General features: G+C 46.1%; 1 protein-coding gene across 1 annotated transcript in view; it reads right to left on the bottom strand.

Moving 5' to 3' along the window:
* Positions 1-9,956, bottom strand: part of cxxc4 (CXXC finger 4) — a 32,577-nt gene extending 22,621 nt beyond the window's left edge. Inside the window, exons 1-2 of the mRNA XM_052084512.1 lie at positions 9,116-9,956; positions 6,980-7,931 (exon numbers count right to left, since the gene is read on the bottom strand). Of these exons, the coding sequence (XP_051940472.1) occupies positions 6,980-7,804 (825 nt within the window). The 5' untranslated portion in view covers positions 7,805-7,931; positions 9,116-9,956. The remainder of the gene's footprint in view (positions 1-6,979; positions 7,932-9,115) is intronic.
* Positions 9,957-13,233: the final 3,277 nt, after the last annotated feature.

The raw sequence follows: 13,233 nt of genomic DNA, 5'->3' as shown, positions 1-13,233 counted from the left end.
ATCTATTCCGAGCACACCTACAACAAATTAGACCTGGCCCTCCGCCGCCGCCGCCGCTGTCGTCGCCCTCGCTCTCATTAAGAGGCTGAATCTCAGCTATTTTCCTCAAGGTCCCGCTTTTCCTATCATTTCTTTCTTTCTTTTTCTTCCTTCTCCCCCACAGGAAGCAAAAAAGGCTTCCGTGCAGACGTGCCACCTTCACGTGGCGCTCATTTCACGTCGTCATATCAGCATGACACAAAGGAACCCGTTGGGATGGGGGGGGGGGGGGGGGGGGGTATTTGTCGATTTGGATTCTGTGCATTTTCCACACACGTGACTCGATGCTGCCGGCCTTTGACATTTTGCTCGTTTAAAACAGAGGTTGGGTGAATTCTCTGCAACCGAATGTCAGGGCTTTGTCCTCTATGCCGTCAACGTTCGGTTCCAAAACGTGAGAGGCAACACTTATCCCACTCAATGGAATTAGGACCTAATTAGATTTTACGTTTTTAAAAAACTTATGTATATACTGTATATATAGGGAGAGGGAGAGAGAGAATGGGGGAGAGAGAAAGAGAAAAAGAAGAAAGAGCTAGAGAGAGAGAGAGAAATTTCATTTGTGGGTGAATGAAGTCTGTCTATCCATCCATCCAAGCTACCTATGGAATCAATTTCTACCACCCCCCGCTCCCCCCCAAAAAAATCCATTTGGAAATTAATAAGAGCCAGCTTTTTGCATTTCCGCTGGAGCACATCCAGGTCTGCCAGCGTCACTCACAAGCTAAAAACCTTGAAAAACAAATAAATTATGCATGCAACGCGTAACCTTCAAAGTGCGACTGAAGGTTGAATTTAAATTGTCGTTTGGTGTGGGCAGGCCCGTTACCACCTGACGCCATCGGTCAGGCATAGGATGCGTCCAGAAGCACGGATTGCAAAACAAAACAAAAAACCACCCACGCACCGAACAAAAGATGTCATTTACATTTGATTACAATTTATGGGTCAGTTAACTGTACTTGACTCTCTTTTGGATCATCATGTTTGATAATTTAATAATAATAATTTTTCAGGTTAACTCAGATTTGCTCTTCATGCGATAAAGTATTTGGACTTTTTAAAAGCCAATGTTATTAATGTTGACATTTATTCACAATAAATATTTCTAGTATGACATTTTTAACATTAACAAAAGAAAAAAAAACAACAACCAAAAAAATCACAAACAAACCGGCAACATTGAAAGTGAAGCCTCAAAAGTACAGTGCACTCCGCTTAATAGAACACCATTGGGCCGAAGCGCTTCTGTTCTACTAAGCGGGGTTTCTATTAACCGGAGACACTTTATTAGGTACACCTTCAGACACGTCGACGACCAAGTTATGCACGCAGAAAACCCCCTGCTGACGAGTTAGAAGAGATATTTCGACTGTGGACGTCCATATCTTTAATCAAACAACAACTTTAATCAACTTCAGTCAAACATCTCAAATCACGAGAAAAATTTAGTTACTTTTGTCTGGAAACAGGAGTCCGTAATTTTGCGGTTGACTTCCCTCTCAATGCGCTGGATAAGAGGGAAGTCCTGGAAACCGCGGGCGTACCTTCTGAGAATCCGGCAATGCATCGTATCGTCTGAGTATGTCCTTCTTATCCGCAGGTGATAGCCCTCGTCTCTTGAATGAAGTTGAAGCCATTGTGACGTGCGTGTGTCTATGTGTGGAGTGAGCGTGCTACCTGTTACTGTATACGGCTAGAACTACCGCGTTTTCTCGCGATAGTGGTACAGTATCGCGATAGCTACACTTCGAAAACCACTAGTTTACAATGTTCATTGCTTACGGCCTGTTCTATTAAGCGGAGATCTGTTCTACTAAGCGGAGTATCTTTATAGGAAATTGCATTAGGCAAATCTGTTCCAGAGCCTTTTGCTCTATTAAGCGGATTACTCTATTAACCGGTGTTCTATTAAGTGGAGTGCACTGTACCAAAATGTATCTCCCGAGATCTAATTTCAGCAAACATTCCAGGAGCTACGTTGTGCTTTTTTTTGCGATTTACCGATACAACTAACACATTTGCGAAGCGGCATCAGAATACAAAGTCACGTTGCACGCGTGGGCATGCTCAGTTTACTGAAAGCGGACTCAACTGCTAGCGTGAGTTGTTAGCACGAGCGCTTAGCGAGTTAGCCATGACCGAGAACGGCTAGCTCAACTACCTCATTAAAAAAATGATGGGCAATGGGCAAATAAAATGTTCTTAAACCGCTGCCGGTTTTACTACAGTGACACCGGAGTGGAACGGATTCGATTTTTCCATTAATTCCAATGGGGGAAAGTTGTTTTTGAAATTTTAATGGCCAAGTGTAGCACAAATCAAGCTTGGGCCATTTGGTCCATCATGCCAAAACAAACGGCCAAAAGGGTATTTAACATTCAAGCGACAGCTGCGGCGTGATCCATGAGACTCCATCGACACGCAAAGTCGAGGTAAACCGAAGCGAACGCCGCCACGCGTGGGATCGCGCGCACAAAGATAACGATAGACCTTTGAGCCAAAGCGACGCTATAGCCGCGCAGGAAACGATAGGGTTAGATGAGATTCCTCTGCCAGGCTAATCCATCCTGCTAGCGCAGAGGAGTAAAAACGAGAGAGGGGCGTGCCGACGAACACTGCGGCGGTGACACGGGGCAACTCTCGAGGGCCTTGCATTAGCGCGCTAAATTAAAGGGGGTATTAGATTAAATTGGCTCTCCGATTTCAGGGGTGTGAGTAAAATTCTGATTTGCATTTTTCCAACCGCTGCTTAAGATATAATTAGTTCAGGGTGATTCCCATGTGTGGGAAACGCTGACAGCCAAATCTAACCGGCTGCCAGTCGCTTATCATCGCTCGCAAGGCAACGAGGTAGGTGAGGCAAGAAGGTTTGTGTGTCTTTGGGTATTTAGCCAGAGCGTGGCTGCTGAACAGTTTGTCACTCTTGGCAGGAGCAGTTTGCTTCCTTCGTCTCGTCTGGCGCCAGAAAATCAGTCAACTGTAAATATTTCTGACAAGACAGGGTGATGCTCTTTTTAGACGACGCATGAGCGACTTACTGCACCCGAAACCATTCGATCCAACCCGCCGCTGCCCAATCGTAAAAATAATTAAAGCTGCAAGGCGAGATGACCGGGCCGTAGCACCTGCTTCTGCGTAGTGCCCATTTGGGCAAACGCCCCAGTAGATGTTGGTCAAAGTACAAGAACAGGAAGATGTTCAAAATGGCTGCTTCGAACCAAAATGGATGATTTTCTGAAATTTCGTTCATGTGTGTTGAATGCGGGGAAACTGGTTTTAGGGCCTAAAGTAATTGAATGTCTTTTTTGGGGCTTTCAACCCTTTCCTGCAACAATATTGATAGCCTGTAACCTGATAACACGCTAGACTGTCATGACTGCTGTCCCTGAAAGGGTCAATGCCTAAGTTTCGAGGCATTGTGTCAGTGTTCGGGACTCAGCATATTATAGACGCACTTGACAAAATTGGTTTTGTATGATTCATTCATCTGATACATTAAGAGTTTGCGGTTTCAAAAGAAAAAAAATCTCAATGACATAACTATTAATCGACAACAAAGTTTTAAATAATACAACAAAAAACTGAATGAGAGGGTGTTTCTAAACTTTTGACTGACACTATATACATAAGAGTGAATACACAAACACTGACTATTCCACGATCTGTATAAATCACCCGGCGCCTTGGGCGCTCCCCTCGGCACTCTCCTCTTAAACTCACTCGACGGGGTTTTCAATGGGGTTGAGGTCTGGGGATTGAGAGGGTATGGGAGGAGCTTTATTCTATGTCTGGTGAACCATTTCTACAATCTCCGGGGCGAGAGTATCCTCTGTGATAAAAATGGAACTTATTGCAAGGATTTTAACGCGAGAACCATGAATGATGGAACTTGTCTCACTGCAACTAGAACAGCCTATCGAATAGCATTGCCGCGCTCACACAATCACACTCATATGTCACTCAAGTCTGTCCCACACAGCAGCCTAGCGGTTATAGTTTTCTTGGGAGGATTATTTTACTCCGGTCAGCAAATCAAGTTAAAAAGAATGAATTGGACAGCTCTTGAAAACAAAGCATTTAGTGTTTTGCAACTTAGCAACATGGTTAAGACATGCTAACAACGTAGCAACCGTGGCTCACGTTGGCTTCTTTACAGTGGATTTTACATTGAGCGCGTGTCTCGTAGCTATTCGTGAGGGGCATGGCACAATACTCTGCCCACATCAGTTTAGCATTGCCAATCGGTCTAGGATACCCACTGCCTGTTACGGCTCATTCTGGAGAAATCCGGACTAAAAGCAGCCTTGGAATTCAGAAAAAATGGGAGGTTTTGAACTAAAATGTTCCGTTTAGATATGAATTTCATACATGGGGTGTTGAGATTTTCCTGCGTCCTGAAACATGCCGACACGATTCTGTGTTGACTGGCGAAGCTAGTTTTGGGTTGCAATTTTTTTTTTCCTCCAAATTTTCCAGACAGCACTGATACGAATGGATTTTTGAACATCAATTTTCAGCAGGACACACACACATTCAAAAACTATTTTTTTTTCAGCCACTGAAAAATATGATTCATTTGTCTGAAGAAGCAAATCCAAGAGCGCATTCGCGCTGCTTGGTGCTCGGGCCATGAATAACACCTTATAAGAAATGATATAAAAAGCCACAGAACATTTGAACCCACAAAAGGATTTCCCCACCGTTGCCAGTCTAGACATCGCAACACATTTCCGTAAACGAAAGGCTCGTAAGTGTAATTACGGTTATCGGAGTCCATCATCAGAATTAGCGAACTTTACAAAGATTGCTTTTAAAAGCAAGTGTGATTTTGTCTTGGCGAGTGTACCCATACATTAAAAAACCAAAAACAAAAACAAAGTGACACAGACTTCCCGGACATCTGTTTGAGACACCTGTTTGTACACAAGCTTCCGATTGCCACCTATGTGATGTCAAAATTGCAAGCCGTAACCCACAAGAGGAACATTTTATTGTCAGGCATAAACCTCGGTGCCACTTTGAACTACGTGATGCATGTAAACATCACAGCACGGTAAAGTGAAACAACTTTCTTTGCCGAGGGAAGTCATCAGCTTAGGTGCTACGTTTACAGCAGATTCAAGAGAAGCAAACCTCTTCTGATCTTGTCTTTTTTTGAGTTTCATTTCAGGATCAATATTTTCCATGGCGTACTTGCAGGGGCGTAATTAGGGGAGGGAGCCGGCGAGATTTAAAAACCTCCAATCCCTACACTAGAAACTTTTTGAACTTGGGAAAAAAAAAAAATAAAGACATGAAAAAAACCACGCAGATTCACATGCTCTTTTCAGCCAACATTTCTCTGACTCTCCCCTTGAACACATTATGAACACTCGCTGCACAGGCGGGTGTTGGATAGTGTCGGCCATTGGACGTAATTATTGTTATCGTGCTACTTCTGCTGTCATTTTATTGTCAACCGGAGTTTGACACTTTCGGGGGCTTTTGTTGATTTTTTTTTGTCCCTTTGGCCACTAAGAGAGGAGCAGTTGAATGCGAGAGATGATCATTTGCTCCTAAAAGTGGGCCTACAGCCCAGCTATTTGGTCACCCTGACTTGAAGACTAGACTACAAAAAATAAAATAAAATAAAATAATGGATTGATCAATGAGAACACGTCCCGTTGTCAAATTCATTCTGCGACGTCAAAGTGTAATCATCAAATTCTGCCGTCACTCACGTCGCGCCCTGCTCCACGTCCACGTTTGTATGCAGCGATGGCTGTTTGAAAGTGCTCTATAAACACTGTTGACTTGACTTGACTTGTTATGAGACCGGGAGCTTTGAAAGCCGTGCCAGCCAATCGTAAAATCATAGGAGAGCCTAACAACTCGATGAGTACGACAAATGATTGTCGAATGTATATGACCAAGAAGAGGAGGTCCTTGGTTGTGTATTTTGTGGTTAAAGATGATGAGTAAACAAAAGGTAGAGAAAATTTCCCCTTTTTTGTTGCTGTTTTTGACTTGATTGGTATTTTTGTGGCCCGAAAGGTTTTTTTTTTTTTTCGGACAAATGTTAACCTGACGACTGAATTAGCCCAACTTCGTGACCAATGAAGCCACATTCCACCTGAGATAGAAATTCCGAATTTAGGCCCGTGCCTTTGGAACACAACTCTGTCCCGTATACCAAGAACCAGCCGGACAAGATCAAATGTTTCAAAATCTGCCCAAACAACTTTGACATCAAATTGGGAGAAAAGCTTTTGCTCGGCGATGGAGTTGATCTTTTCCCGTTGTTTCAGTTTCATCTGTGACAACCAAAGCGCCGACTTTAACCGGTGACCAAATTGAAACCAAACTGAACCACGAACGGACATTCATGGGGTATGTCGTGTGGCTTGACGGCCAAATCTAGTTTGTTCAGCGGAAGCAAATGGGCCGGAGACGGGAGGTGTTTCGAGAAATGCCATCAGCAGTCCCGCCATCGCTTTCGGCGTCTCTCCGTGGTCGGAGGAGGCCGAGGCTTTGCGGGATATCGATTCCCTCCGTCCTGGAGACGCTTTCCATAATTGGTTCAAATGACCGGGTGCCGAGAGGGATGGCTCTCTGCTGAAAACCATTTCCCAGCCCCGCTTGGAGGCGAGCCAAGCGAGCGCTGGGTTGTTCGGATACGTTCCAGCCCCGGTCTGACTGGCAGCAATTAGGGGTGTCTGAGCCAAGCTCAGCTTGCGCTTCGCACAAACACCCCTAATTACTGCCAATTAGGCTAGGCGGGTAGGCAGATTTGAGAAGCTGGGGGGGTGGATGTTCAGGCATGGGTGGGCATGGAAACAATTTTCGAGGGCTTAGAACGTGATTGGATGAAAAGGTTAATGCTTCGGAGCGCACTGGGATAATCACCCGAAAAAAAGAAAAAAAAACGGGGCAGCCGAGCCCCCCCCCGGGTTCTCACCTCCAGCGACGAGCCCGGCTTCTTCTTCAGCTCCTCGCATTTCCGAAACTTGCAGATCTGGTGGCCCGTTTTGCGGTTGCGACAACTGCTGCAGACACCGCAGTTGATTAGCCGCCTGCAGGGCGCGCACACCCCGCACCTTTTCCTCTTCTTCTTTGCCGGGTTTCCACTGGATGCCGAGGAATTATTCTGTGGGCAGTCTGCCAGATTGGCAATTTGAAACGCACTGTCTGTAACGGCTGCCGAGGCTGCGGGGGAGTGAAGGGCTGTCATGACGATGACCCCGGGAGGTAATGAGATGCCCCCTAAAGCCGGAATGGCTGAAAAAGTTCCAACGCGTTCGGGGAGATTCATTATCTCTGCTTCGGCGGCGCCGCATTTCAGCTTGTTCATGCATTCTCCCGCTAAAGGTCTGCAGTGTTCGGGGGATAAGGTAGAGAGGAAATTATTATTTGCCATTTGCAGCGTCTCGGGCGGCACGCCAGGCTTACCCGGCCTCTGGGAGTCATTTCTATGCATGCTGGTCCTATTAGGGTTTATTGCCGCCGATTTCCTCCCCCAAAGCATGGCGTTATCGCAGTTCCAAGGGGACATGCCGATCCTGGCGCTGGGGAAAATGGGCGTGGTGATGCGGGCGATCTTGGCCGCCTGCGGGAAGGCCCCGTTGGTTTTGTAAAAGTTTGCAAAAGATCGGTACCTTTCCATTTCGGCGTTATAATCCAAAAGCTGGCTTAATCCACCGTCTTGAAGATTATCCTTTTGTAAGAGCGACACGTCCGCGTTTTGTCCATTTTCGATGCAAAGCGCGCTGCTTAGGTTCGCCATGGTTGAGGGAGGGCTTGTCGGCGTTTAAAGGACGAAGAAGGGGGTCCGAGCGAGGTGACTCGGGCCTTTGTCGAACTCCGGCTGCTTACCAACAGCGTCGTAGCATCCTGGACGAACTCGTCTGGCGCTACGAGCGGGAAGAAAGGACCGACAATTACACCTCACATTTTTATTCCGACGCAATCGCTTTACGTGTATACCAACTAGTCGGGCATGATCGCCATCGTCACTACATCGGGGAAGGAAAACCGTGACCATAATTCCGAAACATGTTCGAAAACAATTTTCATCAAATATTAGACGTAGACCATATTAGACGACACAAGTAGCCACAAAGCACAGATCCTTACCTCATGGCCTGGAACTTCAACCCTTTCAAAATAAAACTACTCTCCAGAAGCCAAGACGAGCATCCGGCCTCGAAAAGATCACCTGGTACATTTCCCTAACGACATAACACCAAAAGCCACTCGGGAATTTGCATCCAGAGCGTGGACCAACTCGTGTCATCCGCTTTGTGTGTGTGTGTGCCTGCTTCATTTCCTTTATCGCACACCCCAGTTTGTCTGGATTTGGTTTCCACAGATAAAAGCCCCATTAGACACATGCAGCCCTACTTCCATTACCCTTTTTTTTTCCAGTACCCCCCTCGGTGCCTCCCCTCTTAATTGGCAAATCCGATCCATTGCCGGGGCACTAAAAGGCGATTCGAATCACTTGCATGGCTCTAAATCTCCAAAATGCATTACAATCACCACATGGAGGATTCAAAAGGGCTCGATACGGCGGGAAACACCGACGGGTTATCATATCGCCAGTTGGATTTGATTTCTAATCGTCAGAAATAGACTTTTTTCTCAACGGCGAACAATTTGCACATATGGAATTTCTTTTTTTAACGTTGACACGACGTGCAAAACCCGCAGCCAATACAGTAAACAGAACCCCCCCCCCCCCCCCCCCCCCCGGGCCCGAACTATCAGCCCTCCTCGGGGTGATTATTACTTAATCAATTCACCCGTGGAGCAGAACACGCCGGGGCCCAAAGGCAATCAAGTCTAGCTGCCATCGATTTCCAGCCCGTGAACAAACTTTGGAGAAACGGAAACATCCAGCGCATACAAGGAGCTCTGGAGAAAATACTTCAGCTTACGAAAACAAAAGGTCATATGCAAGTAAAGTGTCAAAACATCATCGAATATAATTAATCATATTGCCTGGGTCACTTTTGACAGCCACATAGACGGAAGCACGCGGGATGAAAAGACGAAGTGAGGAGTAGGATAAGGGAGGTGCTTTCAGCTTACCTACCAGGTTCCCGTTGAGAGAAGCTCCCGAGGCGTTAGCAGCCTGCGGCTGTGCACGCGCACATTACCGCCGAGAGATGCGTGGAGCGCAGCGTGGAGGTGGTAAAAGAAGAAAGAAGGACTGGGGTTGGGGGGGGGGGGTGGCAAAGAAAAACAGAAGAAGATACGCTCAGACTCCAAAACGCGCTCAAAACAAAAGAGCCATCTTCCTGTTGGTAGTGACTTTGATACCAAAAAGACCAACAACAACAAAAACCAAAAAAAAGGCAAAAAGGAAAAAAAAAGTGCAGAAACCGTGTTTTTGTCCAGCCCCCCCACCTCTGTTCAAAATAACGACGGTCTCGTTGGAGGAGTGGGAGTTGCTGTTGCGTCCTGATCCCGGGCTTTGTGGAGTGTGTATGAGCGCGTCTCTCCGCCTGCCTGCCTGCCTGCCTGCCTGCTCGCTGGCTCCACCGCCGCCGCTTGTCGCTGTGTGTGGCTGATTGGTGCTGAGGTGAGGACGCGGAGATGCGGACACCTACTGATCATTGGCTGGAAATTACTATAGAAACACGCAGGGGGTGGGGGGATGGAGAAGGGAGGCTGGCTCAACGCAAGCAGGGGCATATATAAGCACCTGCACGTTGGATTCTTTTTTTATCGTTAATCATTTCATTATAAGGGCGGGTTACGGAGGCGGCACGGTGGGACTGGTGGGGTGGAGTCTGCCCCGCGATTTTGAGTATCTGGGTCCAACTCTAAAATGAAGCTCCCTGTGTGGGAAGTCTCCCATTTCTTCACCCATTCCCAAAACATGCATGTTAAGTTCAGATAAGAGTCAAACCCTTGAATAACAACTCCGGGGAAGTGATCCAGATTCGGAGACGGTACATGAAAATGTCAGCACAAGTGGTGAAGGTAAACAGCAAATAGACTGACATTTTGTATAACACACGACAATCCACTTTTGGTGTCTTAATCGCGGATCAGACGTACAAAGACTTGAAAAAATCAGTTTGTGTGTAGAGCGCTCACCCACTATTTGCGAGGGGAGAAGGACCGAGCCCTGCAGAGAACAGTCAAAATAACCCCCTACTCCCAACGGTCCCATAAATGTTTGTAATTGCCCACAGATGCCACAAGATGGTGCTGAATCGCTATTTTTTCTAAATAAAGCTCCAAAACTCTTTCAGCATAGGTATTGTGACACAAAGCAACACTTTCGATGCTTTTGGCCTGAGCAGAAAAACAGCAGACAATGTAGTTTTTCAACAAATAAGGGACCCCCCCCCCACACCCAAAAAAAATTAAAATCTCTAATACACAAGGAAACGCTGTACCTCAAATTGTATGGAGCAGAGCTGGCTCCCTCTGTCCAGGGACAACCAGAATGGTTAAAAAAAATAAATCCCCTCGGGATTCATCACCATTATAAAGCCGCCTGCTGGCCACACATGCCGTGCTTTGCTTCCGCAGGCGCACAACAGCGTGCACATTTATTTCACGAGTCCCCTGCGTGATAGCGTGGGCTCTCGGCTCATGTTGGTGCCTGTGGCTTTGGGAGTTTAAATGAAATCACCACTTCAATCGACGTCCTGGATTATTACCCCCCCCCCCCAACCCCATTCCCCCTCCTTCGAAACCTCGACGCTCAACATTTATTCCGGGCTTCAGGGTGCAGTTTGGAACAAAGTCACCGTGGCGCGCGTGCTTCACCTCCTCAATTTCATGTTGGGGCCAATTATTAATTAATCGCCCATGCAAAATTGATTTATATGCCCCCCTCCTATATTCAATTTTAGACCGCAACCACTAGCATATAAAAAGCTCGCCATTGTGTCATTACAGGCACAATAGCCCGTCACTGGGGTGGGATTCTCAAAGGTTCTTGAAATTTGAAAGGCAGTTTGTCAGTATTTATTTCAGTTCGACGCGCAGTTTGTCAAACCCCGGCACACGCCCACACACACACACACACACAATCGAGGGCAGACATTAGATACAGTAAATAACACATCATTATGATGGCATTTGATTAACCCTTTCAGGGACAGCCGTTCCTACAGTGGACAGCTTACCAAGTTACTGAAAGCATTCGTCGTAAGCAGATAAATAAATCATCACAATAAAGTGGAACGAGGATTCACTTGACGCCGCGATAGAAAAAAAAAATAGCATTTGATCGTGTGGCACAACGGCATTCAAATGCAGAAGCGTCTTCAACTTGGATGTAGCTCTCAGTTAGTGTCATGTTCCTGTCCTTGGCCTGGCCAGCAGGTGGCAGACTAAGCAGACTTTCTGGCTGCACACCTGCTGCCAATCTTTCAATTTAGGAACTGTGTATTTAAGGACCAACAATCTGTCTGCTGATTGTCGGAGTATTGTTTATTCCTTCTTGCCCAGAGACTATTCTTGCTATAGATCTCGTCGTGTTTCGCTTTTGAACTCTCGGTACCAATGGTTTTGTATGCGAATTTTGTACATTAAATATTTTTTGCTTCGGAGACCTTGTCTGGCGTCTACACTTTTGGGTTCTTGATTCGGTTAGACCGAATCATGACAGTTGGTTTGCTGCCAAAAAAGTGGCCAGGAACATCTGAAATGTTATCAAAATGCCCGTCGCTTCCATTTCGAAATATAAGTGGTGAAGGTAATCGCTTGACGACGCAGCGGGTTTACTTCAGGGTTTTCCAACGGATCCGACTTTTTAAGAGGAACGGGTTTTGCTCTCAAGCGCTTTTAAAATCCAATAGCATTGTGTAAAAGACCACCCCCGGGGTCTCTCGTCGCTTGTAATACCGTTTTTCATTGGTCAATTGAGATTGATCCGCCGTCTACGCAGCAGAAACCCTGATGATGAAGGATTAATCAACTGATTAATCACATGAAAGAAATTAATTAATCATATGAAAGAAAATGGCAGGACTAATAAGTAGACCGCTGCTTTTACCGGTTGATCATCTGTTGCCGACGGTCCCGTTAGAAAAAAAAATGTTTTGACATTTTCCAGATAACTTGATGTTCTCCCAGTACGCCAAACACATAATTTCAGCGGCGATTTGCCGGAACCGAAAATTGGGATGGCTTCCATTTGACGATTAATCCGGTTGTTACCCGTTGCCTGATTTATGCTTCAGGGCAGGTTTTTGGATGATTCAGTCTTTGAAATCATTTCTATCAGCTTTCCTCCAGTTAAAAAAAAAAAATTCCATGCACACACAGTGTTTTAGCATTTCGTCGCACACGTGGCGGGGGTGGGGTGTGGGGGATTATGAACGGGATTGTCTTGACTATTGCCAAAAGTGATGACAAATCATACATTTTGAGACGTGAGACACCAATGACGGCTTATATGGAAAAACATTCTCAAAGCAGAAAAAATCCCCCCGCCCAATGCCTGCCCGTATCAGAGCCTCTACATCTGCTCTTCTGTCTGGAAACCTTTTTTTTTAATCTTCTGGGCAATAATAGCCCTCAAGGGAAATCTTGTCGTGGTGGTCCTAACCTCTGTCTGCGAAGCCACGGCGCCGTGCGAATCTCCAGCGGCGGGGAGGCACGAACCCTCGCGGCGGCCCTTTGTTCCCCACTATGCGTGCTCTGGAGCCGATCCCCTTGCGTCTCCTCCTCCCCGCTGTTATGGCGCGCTTTTAACTTAAGCCGGAAGAGCAATTAGTAACCATGAAGCCAGATTTAAATGTGGCCCACATTTTGGGGAGGTTGACGAAGAAGGGGAGGGGGGTGGGAGGGTGAGTAAGAAGACCTGGGTGCTTGAGGAGCGACGGTGTGATCCACTGATTCAACCTGATGCGCAACGCTGAGAAAACATTGCAAGGAACACATTCATCTCGAAGAACATTGCTGTCAAACGACGAAGCGGGTCAGATGATCATAAGCCACGAGGAACATCAGAAATTTAAAAAATAAAAAGAATTTATGAAAATAAAATCAACCATCTTCAGGTTCAGCCAGTCCTCTAGTTGTGTTTGTTAGATCATTCTTTACACTATGTGCAGGACTTGAGGTTTCATCGTAGCCTAAGCAGATTGTGTGTGTGTGTTTTTTTAAACAATCTGCAAACAGATCACATGTGAGTTGTTTAAATAAAATAAAATAAAAAATAGTTCCACTTTTGTCTCATCTGTC

The sequence above is a fragment of the Hippocampus zosterae genome, chromosome 13 (genome assembly GCF_025434085.1).
Source record: "Hippocampus zosterae strain Florida chromosome 13, ASM2543408v3, whole genome shotgun sequence".
In the NCBI taxonomy this organism is placed as follows: domain Eukaryota; kingdom Metazoa; phylum Chordata; class Actinopteri; order Syngnathiformes; family Syngnathidae; genus Hippocampus; species Hippocampus zosterae.
Note: the sequence above shows the minus strand (reverse complement) of the source record. Positions and strands in the feature narration are given on the sequence as shown.